Source organism: Lynx rufus, unplaced genomic scaffold (assembly GCF_022079265.1).
Source record: "Lynx rufus isolate CCGP_SWC_20201006 ecotype Redwood Valley unplaced genomic scaffold, mLynRuf1.p SCAF_1, whole genome shotgun sequence".
Lineage (NCBI taxonomy): Eukaryota > Metazoa > Chordata > Mammalia > Carnivora > Felidae > Lynx > Lynx rufus.
This window is the reverse complement of record NW_025814823.1, coordinates 12,091,155-12,107,235: the sequence shown is the minus strand read 5'-3', so window position 1 is coordinate 12,107,235 and position 16,081 is coordinate 12,091,155. Positions and strand designations below refer to the sequence as shown.

The following is a 16,081-nucleotide window of genomic DNA, read 5'->3' as shown; positions in this document are numbered from 1 at the left end:
TTTGTGGGCTCGAGCCTTGTGTCAGGCTCTGTGCTGACAGCTCAGAGCTTGGAGCCTATTTCAGATTCTGTGTCTCCCTCTCTCTGTCCCTCTCCTGCTCACAATCTGACTGCCTCTCAAAAACAAACATTTAAAAAAATGTTTTTAAGTGATGATAAATTTTTTTTTTAATTTTTATGCAACTTGTAACAATAATTGCAGTTCTGCCTACCCTCCACCCCCCTACAATCTCCCCAGGTCCCCTTGGCAGAAGTTAATACCTTTGACTCTTATACCTTTTGAAATTTACACACTTCCATACTTCCACACTTTAGGCAGTATCCACTGACTTCCTGTTATGGTAGGTGAGGACTTAGCTATACAGCAGAGTTTGGTTTAAAAAACTAATGTTCCATAACTGACATTACTCTGCTAATGTGACTATTACTCACAGATGGGCTTTATAACATGGTAATTAAGACTGTTTTCTTTCTTATTTTTGTTTTCCTTAAAGTTACTAATTGCATTGCTTTTTCATTTCCTTGGTTTTCTTTGTGCTTGTGTCTAATTCTTCCCACACTTTCCAACAGCCCGTCAGCATAAATTTCTACAAGTTCACATCAGCCTCCAATATTTTTCTTGGAGACCCACTTCTAGAATCTTCTCCCCTTCTGGACTGGTTGCTCTTAGTTCTGCTGCACAGTTGACTTCCTGGGTCTACAATTCACCGTCACGTTCCTGGATTAGATTTACTGTTCTGTCTTCTTCCTTCTTCCTTCTTGTCTCCATCATGCTCCTGATGGAGGGTGCATGGAAGATTTAGTTTTTGAGACTTTGAGTAGTTTGAAATCTCATTCTTTTACCTTCATAAATGATTGATAGTTTAAATAAATAACAAAATCTGGTTGGAAATATATATTAGAAAAATTCTGGTTGGAAATTCCCCTCTTGGGAGTGGCATTCCTCACTGGTGTTTGGGGTGTTTGTAGTAGCCATGAAAATGCACTGCTCAGTTTCCTGTTCTGAGAAGCATAACTGACCCATAGCACCAGTTGCTACCCCTTTGGACCCACTCCTTCATTGGCCCTGAGGTCATGCTTCTCACAGGCTACTCCCTTATGACTGAACATAGCAGGGGTACTAATGTAGACCCATTCCTGCAGGATGGGGACCCCTCTAATAGGCAATGTTGACTGGCCTGGCTGTATCTTTCTTAGATCTGTATTGCCATCTGAGACTCTTCCCACCTAAACCTACTTCTTGCCCACTCTCTTTCACAGATGTCAGACAAGTCATGGTCTAAAGGCTCTGCCTTCTGTTCTCCTTCCTCTTTATCCTTCACAGTTGTTTCCTTCAATAAATGTTTTACATATCTAATCCTGTTCTGACATTTGCATCTCAGAAGACCTAAACAAACACAAGTCAGGTTTCACTTCCTAGAAGGGAAAGAAAGTGCCATTCTGGGTAATATTAAGGGGGCAGATAGTTTCTTGGGACAAGACAGTGTTCCAATTGCCAAATATTTCACCAGTGGAACCTGGGGAAATGTCATGGTGAAGGGGAATGCATCGTAGGTGCAATGATCCAGGCATTCCAATGCCCACAAGGAGGGGCGAACTGACTGCTTCCTATCATACTGTACTGAGTCTCCGCAGAGAGATCATGAGAAACCAAGGGCCTTTAAGAAGCAAAGACTCAGTATGAGAGCCAGAGGGTTTCACTAGTAGCTTATCTCCTGAAGTGGAAGTATACACACAGCTTAGCCTCAGTCCTAGGACCTGGTAGAGATACAGAGCTGCAGAGATGTTTAAATGCTCAGTTAAGGTGGGTCTGTCATGCCAAGGTCAGAGCCCTGGTTGGGAAAACCTAAGACTCTGGAACATGGGCCATTGTTGCTGGGATCTTCAGAACCCTTAGAACCCTTGGGGATTACAGAGGTGGCTGGCCCTTGCCTAATTAGAGATAGCACTTCCCTATGCTGAAGAGGCCTCACTCTTAAAAGACAGCAGGTACCTCCCTCAGAAGTTGACAGGCCACTAAGTAGGGTTAAATCCCAGGTTTAAAACCTGGAGGCAGCTGGGCCTACAGAGGAGGCAAGACATTATATGCCAAAGTAGCTTCAAGATTTAGAATGTAGTGGGGCACCTAGCTGGCTCAGTCGGTTAAGCGTCCGACTTCGGCTCAGGTCATGATCTCATGGTTCAGGAGTTCAAGCCCCGCGTCAGGGCTCCGTGCTGACAGAGCAGAGCCTGCTTGGGGTTCTCTCTCTCCGCCCCCCTCTCTGCCCACTCCTCCACTTGTGCTTTCTCTGTCAAATAAATAAACTTAAAAAAAAAAAAAAAAAAGATTTAGAATGTAGTGGCAAGAACCCAAGGAGTACTACCAGGATTGAATTTGGAGGGCCCTGGATTCCAGAACTGGAATGTAAGACAAGACAACACAGAATTTGTTGACTACGGAGCACTCTCTCCAGAAATGTGTGTTAATGCTCTGGCCAGGACCTCGGGACACAGGGCAAACTTGCTGCTCGAATGGCTCTGAGAAGTCTAGAAAAAGTGATGGCCAACGCTGAGTGGGCAGAAATGCTTGAGTTTCCCTGACAGCTGAGAAAGGAAGGAATACAAGAAGCCGAGAGACGTAGGCGTACTGGAATGAGGATATTATGTAAGGCCAAACAACCCACTAGAGTTTGGCGTTTCATTTGAGCACCAGAGGGAGAGACACCATGCACCAAGTCCATTGGGAATATGCCAGTGAGGGCGCACAAGCATCACTGGTGTGGTGGCAGTTCTCTGCAGGTCAAGGCTGATGGTTGGAGAGGCCATCACAGAGCTGGGCTTGTTCTCATCCATGGAGGCCATGACACCCTGAAGTAACAGAGACCAGGCAGTGGGTGGTGCTTAAAGCCAGAAGCCAGGAGGCCACAACTGGCATAACATGGTATTGGCATGGCTGGGCAGACTGCCACGCTTCACAGGGAGCTGTGAAGATGTTTAATAGAACATGGCAAAATAAAAAGCCATGATCCCTTGCTCATGGACCCATTGGCCCTGCTGTACCACAGCAGCTTTGTTCTATAATGACTCCCCAAGTACCTCACGTTCAGTATGGGAATTCACACCTTCCAGTTCTAGGAAATATCTTGGAATTACTTCATCATTTGCCTTCTCTTTCTATCAGTTATCTATTGCTATAAAACAAACCACCCCAGTCAGGGGATTGAAATAACAAGGATTTATGATTTCTCTGGTCTCTGCGGGTTAACGGGGCTTACCTGGACAGTTCCTCTGCTCCATGTGATGTAGCAGAGGTCACGCATATAGCTGCACTCAGCTGGGATCTCACCGGTGGCGAGAACATCCAGGGTGATCTTTGATCTTCCAAAGTCAGTCTTCAGCTTTCAGTAAACCAGCCCACGTGCTGACACTGGTTCTCATGACGGAGCAATCCAGAAAGACTTCCAATGTGAATGCACTTTAATTAAACTTTTGGTTGCTTCACATTCACTATGTTCCATGGAACAAAACACATCTGCTGTCAAGCCCACAGTCCGGGAAGGGGGAGGCACAGATCATGGCTACTGGCCGGCATGGTTCATTGAGGGCCACAGCCTAACACCCTACTGCACCCCTGCTTTCTCCTTCTGGAACTCTCATTATTTGAATGTTACACCTTTATCTCCCACCTCTTTGACTTTTTTTCCATTCATCTCTCTGTCTTCTTGCTACATTATTAGGTTTCATGCCTCACCTTTATGTTCCAACTTTTCTATTAAATTTTTCATTTCTGTTATAATGTATTTCATTTTCAAGTATCCCCCCCATCTTGTTATCCTTTTCTTATATCCTGTATTCAGTATCTTCTCTTATCTCAGACTCCCATTGGGGGTTTTAACATTTGTTTTTCTTTATTGAGCTATAACCGACATATAACATTATGTTAGTTTCAGGTATACAACACTGTGACTTAATATGTGTATATACTATAAGTGATCACCACAATAAGTCTCATTAACATCCGTCACCACACAGAGTTGCAGTTTTCTTCTGTTAAGAACTTTTAAGATCTGTTCTCTTAGCAATTTTCAAATATACAATACAATGTTATGAGCTATAGTCACCGTGCTGTATATTACATTCCATGACTTATTTGATAACTGGAAGTTTGTATGTTTTGACTGAGAGTTTGGTAGGGGGGTTTGAGCATTTTCTCCCTGCATATTCTTGGTTTCTCCAAGTTTCCTTCAAAATTAGTTGATCGTTCTGTTGTTGTTTCTTTATTTGTGTGGGTCTCAATCTTTCATGTTAGAGGCTTTCCTCAGATGTCTGTTGATCTTTGACTGCCTATTCATATTTAAGAAGGACAAACAAAAAACCTGACTGGAGGGTCTGAGCTACAGTGTAGGTGGGGTTTGCTGACTTTGAGTTTCACTGTAGAGGGATCTGTCTCATTTAATTGTTATGGAAAACATTAGGATCAGTATCTGAGGTCTTTCCACATGAACTCATCAGATTCCCTGGAGAAGATTCTTCCAATCTCTACCTGGAGAGTAAGCCACACTGTCAGCCTTCTGAGACCCTGGTAGGGAAGATGGGGGGCGGGGGGGGGGAGGCTGGGGGTGTCTCAGCTGTCAGCTGCATATGTTCACTTACTCCTTATTTTCAGTATAGGACTCATGCCCTCAAATGTGCCTGATGTCCCTAAGCCCAGACACTTCCCATTTTTTACTCTCTAGAAAGTTAACCTCTAGTTTTCTCCTGAGAGGAGAAGGGGCAGATGCCCAGCAGTGAGGAGAAGGGGGTGATCTAGGAATCTGGTTCTTTCTTAAATAACTTTCAGCCGGTTCTCCTCATGTGAGCACTTAACTCCCTTCTCCTCCAGATCCAGAATATTTGGTCTTGCCACTCTCGGAGCCTCCTGGAGATTCTGCAATCCTAGGATTTGTTCTTGGCCTCTCCTCCTGCCAACAGTCTACCTTCTTAGGCCTGCTCAGTCAATAACACTCGTACATCTGCTTTTCAGCTTCCAAAGCTTTGCCGCTACTCTGCTGTCTCCACTGTGTGGATCTTTGTCTCCACCCCCTTCCCTCCTTCTCTCCTGCCCTCACTCCTCCCCCACCTTCATTCTTTAGCAGTTTCTTTACTACAGTTTCATGGGGTTTCAAGGAAGAGAAAAAAATTGTAGTGGGTAAATTCAATCTGCCATCTTTTTCCAGAAATACTACTTACTATTTCTCTATCACAAAAGTAATACATTTTGCTTACAGAAAAATTAGAAAATCCAGATAACCAGAAAGCAAAAAAAAAAAAAATCATCTGGGGGTGCCTGGGTGGCTCAGGTGGTTAAGCATCCGACTTGGGCTCAGGTCATGATCTCTCAGTTCGTGGGTTCGAACCCCACGTGGGGCTCTGTGCTGACAGCTGGAGCCTGCCTCAGGTTCTGTGTCTCCCTCTCTCTCTGCCCCTCCCCGCTCATGCTCTACCTCTCTCAAAAATAAAAATTTTCTAAAGTCTTCTGTAATCCCACCATCCAGAAATAACCCACTGTTAACTTTTGTCCTTTCCCCGTTCTTGGAGGGGGTGTGTTCTCTCATTCCTGCAACAAACATCTGCATGCTCCCTTGCATGCCTCCCTTGTGAGGCTCCGGGTATAAAACAGGAATATAAACATGGTTCCTGGCATCTCAAAGCTGAGGTCTGTCGAGGGAAGACAAGCAAACAAATCACTTCAGTAAAATGGGTCAAGTGTGGTTAGAGAAGTAATACAGGATTTTATGGAAGCACCAAGCAGGAATGCCAAATCTAGTTTTGGTTATGTCAGGAAGGGGCTAGAGAGAGCCCCGCACAGCCCAAGAACTGTAAAGTGCTCGCTACTTAGTCACATGTCGTTATCAGCAGAGCTATGTAAGAAGCATAATACAACTGGCATTTTTCTCTTAACAACATACCATGTGCAACTTTTTAATCACCATATATCAACTTTTTAATACCCAAATACTATTCCACTGTATGCACGTCCCGCTATTCCTTTAACTGAATTATCCATCGGTGGTAACTGCCTCTGTTGCCCAGTGAAGATGAGATTTACTAAGATTAAAAGTTCAAAAATAAGCGACAAAAGATTTCAGGAGAGGTCTGGCTTAACGGCAACTTACACAGGGAAACACTAAAAAGCCCGAGAGGCTTTAACTGACTACAAACTAAGCCAGTCCACGGGGAGGTGACAGCCAAAACGGTTAATGCAGTCTTGGACGACATTATCTTCAGTCAGCGTCCAGGAAAAGAAATGCGCCCTAAACATCTGGGGCAGCTACAATTGGTTCTGTACCTCAAATTCTAAGAGAGGACTTGAAAAATTCTAGGTTTGCTTCTCCAGCTTCTTTCCCTCCTTTCCCCCGATGCTTCAGCCCTTCCAACGACCGATCCTGTGGGGCGAATTGCCACCTACCCCAACCGCATGCCGCTCTCCCGGACCATCACAAGCCCTTCTTATGCTGGGTGCCTGCACACCAGCCCCAGCGATAAGAGCCCACAGCTATTTTTGTCAACGAACCGTGCCCGTTCATTTACACGTTGCCACCCTCTAACTGCACAGACACAAGCGAGTGCTTGCGACAGACACTGCATGACCCACAAAGCCTAAGACCTGGCCCTCTGCAGAAGTGCTTGTCAGCCCCTGATCTCACCAGCATAGTTTTCCCCGACTACCCCCAAAACTCTTACCCATCCCTCCTTTCTTGGCACCCGCGCCGTCCCTGGTACTCACTTCTATGAAGGCACTTACACATTTCAATGTAATTATTTGACAACCCTATCTCCCCTACTAATCTCTAAGGGACATGAGGGCAGGGGTCTTACCTTATCCTTCTTTTTGTGGAAATGTGAGAGCCTTTCCCTTAAACCCTTAAACCGCCATCACTCCCCCCAGCCACAGTCTCTTGTATATCTGGAACAGACCTGCAGACTCAGAGAGAAGTTTTTGTCCTTTGTGGGTCCAGGGAGGCTGTGACATGTAACCCTGACCAGGAAGGGTGGAAAGGGCCAAGCGATCGGTTCAGGGTAAACACAGCCCACGTTAGGTAAACAAGAGGAAGCTGAATCTCTCAGGCAGCCCAAAGAGTGTACTTTGAAAATATCTGTGCTATGACTTCCGTTTGGCTTCAGATCACTTCAGGGAAGCTGTACCTGATCCCAGAACGAAAGACCCTGCCACCCTTCCCTCCCCCTGCCTCTGCCAAGCCCCAGCAGAAAGGCCTGACATTGAGTAAAGAGAAGCCAACACCAGGAGAGAAGTAATGTCACTGATAGGGGAAGGGGCTGGAGGGAAAAGACCAAATGAGGAGGAATCCAGGGAGAAGGGGGTGTCAGACAAGAAGGAGGAGGAGCACCCCCCCCCCAAAGATTTGCAGGTGCCTGGAGATGACATACATTCCCTACCACCCCTCACCTCCCCTGTGGCTTTGGAGCCATCCCTTGGTCCCTCACAAAAAGAACGTGTAAATACAGCCAGAGGTCCCTATTCTCTGCAGGATCCGGAGTCTGGAAACCTCCGGCCCCTTACATCTACACCCATCTCCAGCCCCTTGTTAAGGATGGTGGGACACACGCAGGTCTGAGAACCAACCCTGGAGGGCTCTGCTCCTTGAAGACCATGCCCCTCTTCCCACCCCTGGAGAAACAGGAAGGTCAACTTTTCCACCTCCCACTCGACCTTATCCTCAAGTGTGAGAAGATACAGAGGCCTCTCTAGGGTCATATTTGCATTCTCAGAATTCAACAACATGCCTGCCTGCCACATGGCAGGCTCCCAAGAGGGGGGCCTTGGCTAAATGTCCGGCTTCCTCTAATTCTCCTTGAGGCAGACTTCAGCATGAAGAGAAAATACTTAGGAAGAACAAAGTGGCCTTTTCAGATATTTGAAAGGCTGTCTCATCAAAAAGCAGTTCGTTTTATTCTTTGAGATTTGGAAAGGCCAAGAGCCAACCAGGGGTAAGTCCTGTACTGAAGTCCTAAAATGAAGAGACAGGCTTCCCACTCAATATAAAAGATGAGAATGAGTGGATTACTTGGGAGGAACTGAGTTCCTCTTCCTGCAAATAGTCGAGCAGAAGCTAGAGGACCCCAGGAGAGTCACTGGGAGTGGTTTGTCCTGAGAAGAAATGTGACCTGGGATTTCCCCAGCCCCTTGTATTTCTTTCCTTTTTTCTAATTTTTTTAATGTTTATTTATGTTTGAGAGAGAGAGAGAGAGAGAGAGCACAAGCAGGGGAGGGGCAGAGAGAGAGGAGACACAGAATTGGAAACAGGATTGAGGCTCCCAGCTGTCAACCCAGAGCCCGACGCGGGGCTCGAACTTGAGAATGGCGAGATCATGACCTGAGCCAAAGCCACCCGGGCGCCCCTATATTTCTAACCTTCTAACCATCAAATAAAGATGCACTACAGGCATGGAAATAGTATTTGCTTAACCACTGTATTTCACTTAACGTACGTCACAACTTTTCGTTTGAGTATTTCATCAAACCACAAAGATAATGGTTCATGGATGATGTTCTGACGTCTATACTTTAAACAATAATGTTATCAATAAAAAATCTACTCAGACTGAGACCACAAAAGTTCACGAAATAGTTATCTTTAGTTTGGTCAACATATCAAATTATAGCAGTTGTAAACTTGAGTATATTTCTTTCAAACACCAAACTGGGTCCAAACAAAGGTAGTTGGTAATGTGTTTTGGGTAAAATAGATCATTCCAAAAATGATTTGAATAATCTTTGGTCAAACGCTATTGCAATAACTGTGAAAATTTTGTTCCATTGAGTGCTATAAGTTGCATGTGAAGAAGTTAAGTAGGGCAACAATTTCTAAAGTATTTGTCTAATTCCTCTCTCCTAAATAGCTCGTGGTTTTGCTTTTTTTATTATTATGATTGACAATAAATTCATACCTCACCTCTGTAGAGTTCTTTCCATTTTTCAAAACATGTTGACATTTATGATTTTGTTTTCCTTCTCACAATATGCCTGGGAGATAGGCGGTGTGGCAGAGATCCCTGGTTGCCTGAAAGATCTGGTTCCACCTGGTTTCAACGCAACTAGAATTATCTGCTGAGCGCCTGGCTATGCAGCGGGACAATAAGTCCCAGGCTCCTTACACCACTTGACTGAATTCTGCCAACGCGATGTGAGTAGAAAGGACGGTACAGCCTCCAGGTGGGGCACTTACACAGCCACATTCTTCCCCTTCCCCTCTTTCTTTGTCACTGGATGAAATGCGGGTATTACTTGCCCTGGAAATGCACAAAGGTCATACACCTATCTGGGCAGGAATTTTTTCCCTGTTCTTCCTCACGGTTTTAAACTCCTCCCCAGACACTGTGTGAGAAAACAGACTTTAAGTATTCAATTGAGAAGAGAGAAAAAAAGGACATACATACTGAAATAAGTAGAGATGATTTTACATCTGCATTTATTCCTTCATTAAAAATTATATCGATCGTATTCTTCTGTGAGGTAAGCACTAAAAATTGAAAAATAAATATGATCTTACAGTCTGGGACCTCAAGGAGTCACAAATGAGTAAAACAATCCACTCTTCCTGTTGTTAGCACGTAACGGAAACATCAGTGTGGAGTCTGAAGGCTAAATAACAGTTTATCCCAAGATGGAGCGGCAAAGAAGTAGAGTGATCCTTCAGACTGACTTTGTACCAAGACGGAGCATACAAAAGGTAGACGATGCTTCTCTGTGTAAGTACGAGTGACAAGTGTAATTTAGTAGTTTCCGAGGAGGTGTGGACCCCGGAGGACTCACTAACACTGTGTATTGTTACTCATCCACTCTTTGTTTCTTGTCCTCCCATTAAGCATGTATTCTATTCTCCTCCTACACCTAAACTTTCCCTGGTGCCTTGAAAAGATGACATTCATGGAAAGAAAGGCACATTTTGTACAAGTTAATTATAATAAAATTCTGGCTTAGAGCAACCATATTGTCTGAACACTTAATAGAACTCATAAGACTTCTATATGCCAAAGTCATGACTAACTCCACAGCCAGGTACACAGTTGAACATTCGTTCACTTTGTACTTAAGAAGTACACGTGGACATTATTTGAAGGTTGAGTAGTTTGTACTTTTCCTCTTTTTTTATTAACACTGTTAAACATTGCTACCATTTTGAAATTATTTGAAATTATTATAGTCCTTTTTCTATTCTTAAAATTCTTCTTGGACTTGACTGTAACCTTTAAAAAAAACACCGTGTTCAGTCAGCTATTCAAAGAAGAGTGAGTCAAGCTCTTTGGGAGATATTTTTAACTATTTATGATTAAACACACTAAGGAATTCAGCAGTATTCTATAAAATACTTTAACGTTCAACCCAGTTGATTATTCCATCTATGCACCAAATATATTTCAGTGAGAGGAAAATTGGTAAAGTGCCTCCCAAAAGTACGTGGCATATATAATTTGAGCATGTATCTGCTAGATAAATTGCCTCCACTATTACTTGGGAAATGAAAACTCAACTAGATAACAAAGCTACTTCAACACACTACTAAAGCCAGCCAGGAGATTTCCCCCACCTCCAATTCTGGAAACTTCTTCATAATATTGCATAGGGACTATAGTTTTTAATTGTTTGGTAATCTTTACAATGGAATCATAAATCTGATGAACCTTAAATTTTTACTGAAAATGTCATGTTCTGCCCCATTATGCTTGCTGATCTTTAACGCAGTTAGGATTTGGCACTCCTTGTCCCATTGGAGAGTGGCTAGAAAGACTGACAAAGAAAGAAAACCCTAGGAGCATCAGATTATAAAGGCAAAGTCAGGCTATTAAATGGCCAGGAGCACTCACTGAGCACCTACCAAGGACAAGATGGCACTTTAGGAGAGATCAAGTGAATATGACTTCCTTACTTAAGGAATTGCCCAGCCAGTGGGGCAGTGAAAGGAGGAAATGGTCACATGAAGGAGGCGTGTGGTAGAAGGCATCAGAAATGAGGCACAGTGGGGTCCAGGGAAGGAAGATACGGCATTCGGGTGTGGAACCGAAGGGAAGACCAGTTCAAATGTGAACTGGTTCTTCAAGGAAAGGTGGGATTTTAATAAATGAGGGACTTTGTCTTGCTCACACAGGACGATATCCTTGAGAATGTCCATCATGAAACACCACAGGGCACAAGGGCATAAGCAAGGGCATCGGCTACGAGTCTATTCCAATTATCCAGGCAGAATCTGACAGGGACTTGGATCTGTAGCTCCAGATAGAAGGAGAAGTGGTTGGATTCTGGGTACGTTTTGAAGGTAGGTAGGGCAGTAGGATTTGTTGATAGATTGCAAGTAAGATGTGAGAGAAAGGGAAGAGTTAAGGCTTGGGGCCCGACCAACTGAAAGTTCAGAGTTGCCATAATGGGTATGGGAAGCACAGGACCGTCTGGAGCTCAGAGCACAAGTTCTGGCTGGAGACCCCAAACTTGGAGTCATCAGGATCTAGAGCATTCAAAGAGTTCACCTGGAGTGAATCTAGAGAAAAGGTGCCATGATGGAGCCCTGGGCCCTCCAATATCTAGAGGCAAGGTGAGGAGGACACGGAAATCTCCAGTGAGCTGAGAAGGGAAGCAAGAGAGTCAAGTTGAGGAAGTGTGTCAAGAAAGAGAACAGTGTCTAGACAAATGCTGCAGACAGATCGGCTAAGATGTGAGCTTTGATGTTAATGCATAGCCTGCTCGATGCCAATCACGTCTGTACCACCCATTAGCATCCCAAGTATTCTCGCCTAGTCCCACGTCCTAAGTGAAAGAAAGTGTCTTTTTCCACAGGTTCCCTGTACAAACATTTGCAAGACTCCCACATGGGAAGCCCACGCGTACCTTCAGCTCGGTCCTGGCCTTCTCAGAAACCCATGGGCAGAATAAAAACTCAGAGGCACTGCTGGGGCCAGAAGCCCAACTACAGGCCTCAATGCTAGTTTCTCAGGGGACATCAGGAGCTGTGAAGGTATAGCAGTCTCTCTACAAGTCACAGAGAAAAGGTGTGTCCTCTTTCTGGGTTATACTCAGATGAGCAAAACAACCCGGGGGTCCTAGAGCTCTCTGGGGAAAACCTTTTAGTTCTGTTTCTCCCAGTCTCTGACTCTGGCTCTCTTTTAAACACACACACACACACACACACACACACACACACACACACACATTTTTTCAAGGTTTATCTCAGTACCAGGAACCCAAAAGAATATGGAGACTTCCATTTTGAGCAGAATCCTCCATTATTCAACCTGCTGTTTGTCTGACCTGCCTCCTGTCCTCCAGGCCATCAGACAACGATTCTTGAACTCGGGGTTAGCGCAGGGGTGAGGGTGGGCGGCTAGGAGAGAAGGTTGGTTCAAATCCCCAGTCTCCCCGGGAGGGGGGGTCTCTTTAGTCTGCAAATTAGTGGAAGCACACAATGGGGCAGGGAAGGGGTGCTGGCCACTTTGCTCCTTCACCAGCATCAGATCCCCAAATGCAAAAGAATATGCTAGGGGCTTAGTGGCCTTAACAGCAATATCTAAGCCCTGGCTGAAATGTTCTATTACCCATATATGCACAATATGTCTTACCTTTTCAAATAAGTTCCAAACTTCCCTACCTTCCTGTCCCTAACACAGCCACCAAGAAAGAACATTGAAAACACAATGAAAATATCTCATATGAAAAAATCAAGCTATTGTTTTTGATAACGACAAGTTACCTCTTCATAGTATGTAAGAATGGCTACATTCCAAACCAAAGAAATTTGAAAGCAAAATTAATATTTTACAGCTACTAGCATTTTGTTTGCAGCCTCAGCAAAACCAAACGTCCACCTGTTAACTAATTTCTTATGAATACAAAGTCCACTGTGTTTCTGGGAAGGATGGTTAGTGTTTGTCAGGTTTTTTTGTGTGTAAAGACACAAAACTATAACTGAAAAGTTAATCAGAGGGCCAAGAGTGGGAACAAGGATCAAAAAAAAGCATGTTTACCATTTCAAATACCAGTCTACTAGAAAGCTCCTTCAGTCCCCAGTCCTGATTTTATACGTGAAAGGATCATGTAAGTCACTGCAATAAAAACTGATGACTTTTTGTATACATACAGAGTTTAATACATGCACTCTAAATTTTTTTTTTCAACATTTATTTATTTTTGGGACAGAGAGAGACAGAGCATGAACGGGGGAGGGGCAGAGAGAGAGGGAGACACAGAATCGGAAACAGGCTCCAGGCTCTGAGCCATCAGCCCAGAGCCCGACGCGGGGCTCGAACTCACGGACCGCGAGATCGTGACCTGGCTGAAGTCGGACGCTTAACCGACTGCGCCACCCAGGCGCCCCTATACATGCACTCTAAAAATAGAACTTGTATGATTTAAATCTAAAGTAGTGATTTTGCAGGAATGGTCTATCGGACCCTCCAGCTGGTCTACAAATTTCTTGTTTGTTTCTGGTATGAACTAAAATTTGCTTATGCTCTCTTCAAAAGAGGGACCATTTCTTCCCATACCTTTTCTATCACCAACAATGAACAGGTGGTGTTTAAGATATTTTGGTTCCTTAAAGAATTGACAGACTGATAAAGTTTCTTACTATTGCCCTAAAGTATCTTAACGAGAAGAATGTGTATCAATCTGAAATCACAATTTTGTTGTCAAACAAATCCAACATTCTTCTATGCCCCGTGGTAGCACACAGGAGCTGACATACAGTCTTATTTAGCCATTATTCCAACATTACCAGGAGCTCAGAGTGCTTAGTCACCTCAACAACCCAGTCCTGTTCTGCCTCAGTGGCTTCCATGAAAAGTGTGTAGAAGTGGTTTTCATCTTGAATTTGTTCAAAATCTGTGGCTTAATTCTCAATTTAAAATAGGTCTTCCGTAAGCCCACTAGTCACCAAAATAGAGTACGAGAAGTCAGACATGTAAACACTTTTATTAAAATGTTTGCACATATACAGAAAAAAAACCTCTTTCTCTCGTGGTATAAAACTCTGTACAAAATGTGCCAACGACTGACATTATCATAAAGGAACCCTCAAATCAGTGGCACCTAATCTTGAGCACTGAGTGAAGAACTAGGAAGAAGAACTGAGAGACAACCTGATCGTGGCATATCAAGAACTCCTGCCGTCAGGATGTACTAAGCCTTCTGCACAAGGGTGTCAAAATCAATTGCGTCAGGCTAAGGATCATCTCATCACCAAGGAGTCCTCTGAACTGGAGAAAGGATCTTGGGAATACTGTTGTTGTAGGGCACAATCTAGATCAGCCTGTAGTTGCTTCTGTATTTTTACGGCTACAGCCCTGTTTAAGATTGTCCAAGGGGTCTTCACTGCCCTGACGATTAGTATGGTTGATGGACGCAGTTCTGCCTGCCATAGAAAGAACTTCCAAAGACAGTTTAAGCTCAGTTCTCCAGGAGGTGCCATTTTGAGACCTTTGCATCTGCTGCACTGTGAACATGGGTCTCTCTCTCTCTCTCTCTCTCTCTCTCTGTCTCTCTCTGTGTCACACACACACACACACACACACCCCACAGATCTTACTGGAGTAACACTGAACCCATGACATCTCCACAAACTCTAGCAGAGGCTAATGCCACCTGCTCGTCTTCCTAACAAACCTGTTTCTTTCATCCACCCTCCTCACTCTCCCCTTAGCTACTATTGGGAAATCGTCCCCTCCTTACCTCTAGGGATTCCCATACACCCAGAGAAAGGAACTTTCCTTTCTCTCTCCCCGTTCCCAAATGCCTGGCTTCCCAGGAAAGCCCCAGCTGCTCAGCCCCCCCCTCCCCCCGCAAGATGCCAACCCTAGGTGACTTCAGGAATGTGTTCAAATGGAACTTCCTCTAGGCTGAAGGCTCGGCCCCCCACTTGCCCCTGGCATCTCCAGAGGCCCTCTCCCCGCGTGGCCCTCTGCCCGGCCCCTCGAACTCACCAGGAGGAGGTTGTGCGCCACCAGGTACCCGAGCCGCGCGCTGCCCCGGACGCCAGGGGCCAGGCGCCCGGTGGCATAGCCGTGCCAGGCCACCACGTAGGGGTTGTCGATGGTGATCCAGTACTTGACCTGGCCGCCGAAGTGGCGGAAGCAGAGCTCGGCGTAATCCCTGAAGTGGTCGGCCAGGGCGCGGTTGGCCCAGCCGCCGTAGGCGTCCTGCAGGCGCTGGGGCAGGTCCCAGTGGTACAGGGTGACCACGGGCTGCACGCCCAGCTCCCGCAGCCGCTCCAGCAGGCGCCGGTAGTAGCGCAGCCCCTCGCGGTTGGGGGCGCCCGCGCTGCCATTGGGGAGCACCCGCGCCCACGAGATGGAGAAGCGGTAGTGGGTGACCCCGAGCTCGCGCAGCCCCTCCGTGTCGCGGAAGACGTTGTTGTAGCCGTCGCTGGCCACGTCCCCGGTAGCGGGCGGGGACGGCGACGGGGCGCCCGACGGCGGGCGGGCTACCGGGGGGGCGCCGGGGGGCGCCGGGGGGTGGTGGGTGAACGTGTCCCAGATGGACGCGCCCTTGCCGTGCTGCCGCCAGCCGCCCTCCGTCTGGTAGGCGGCGCTGCCCACGGCCCAGAGGAAGCCGTCGGGGAAGGTGTCGTGGAGGAGGCCGGCGGCCTCGGGGGCCGGAGGCTGCGCGAAGCGGGCCCAGGTCTGCGCCCCGTCGCCGGGCTCGGCGCGCAGGCGGCGGGCGCCCAGGCCCAGCAGCAGCAGCAGCAGCAGCGAAAGCGGCAGAGGCGGCGGCGGCCGCGGGCGGCGCGGCGGGGCGCGGGCGGGCATGCTTCGCGGGAGCCGGGCGCTGGGGCGCCGCACCGCGCCGCGCCCCTTTATGCCCGCGCCCCGCCGCGCCGCCCGCCCCTGCCGGCGCGCCCACCCCCGCTTCCCCGCCGGGCCCCGCTGGCAATAATTACCTGCGAGCCGGAGCCTCCCCGCTCCCGGGAATGGGGAGGGCGCGGGGCGCAGAGGGCGAGCGCGTGCCGCGGAGGGGGCGCGGCAGCGAGCGAGGTGCAGCGGCCGCCTCTCGGGGACGTCGGAGAAAAGGCACCTGTCCTTCGCTGCTCCCAGGAGCGCGGGGGGGATGTTTGGCGACG

The 16,081-nt window shown here is 46.8% G+C and overlaps 1 protein-coding gene across 1 annotated transcript in view; it reads right to left on the bottom strand.

The window, feature by feature from the left end:
• The window catches only part of KL (klotho), a 47,623-nt gene extending 31,853 nt beyond the window's left edge, over positions 1–15,770 (bottom strand). The window contains exon 1 of the mRNA XM_047075598.1: positions 14,946–15,770. Coding sequence (XP_046931554.1) covers positions 14,946–15,770 — 825 coding nt within the window. The remainder of the gene's footprint in view (positions 1–14,945) is intronic.
• Positions 15,771–16,081: the final 311 nt, after the last annotated feature.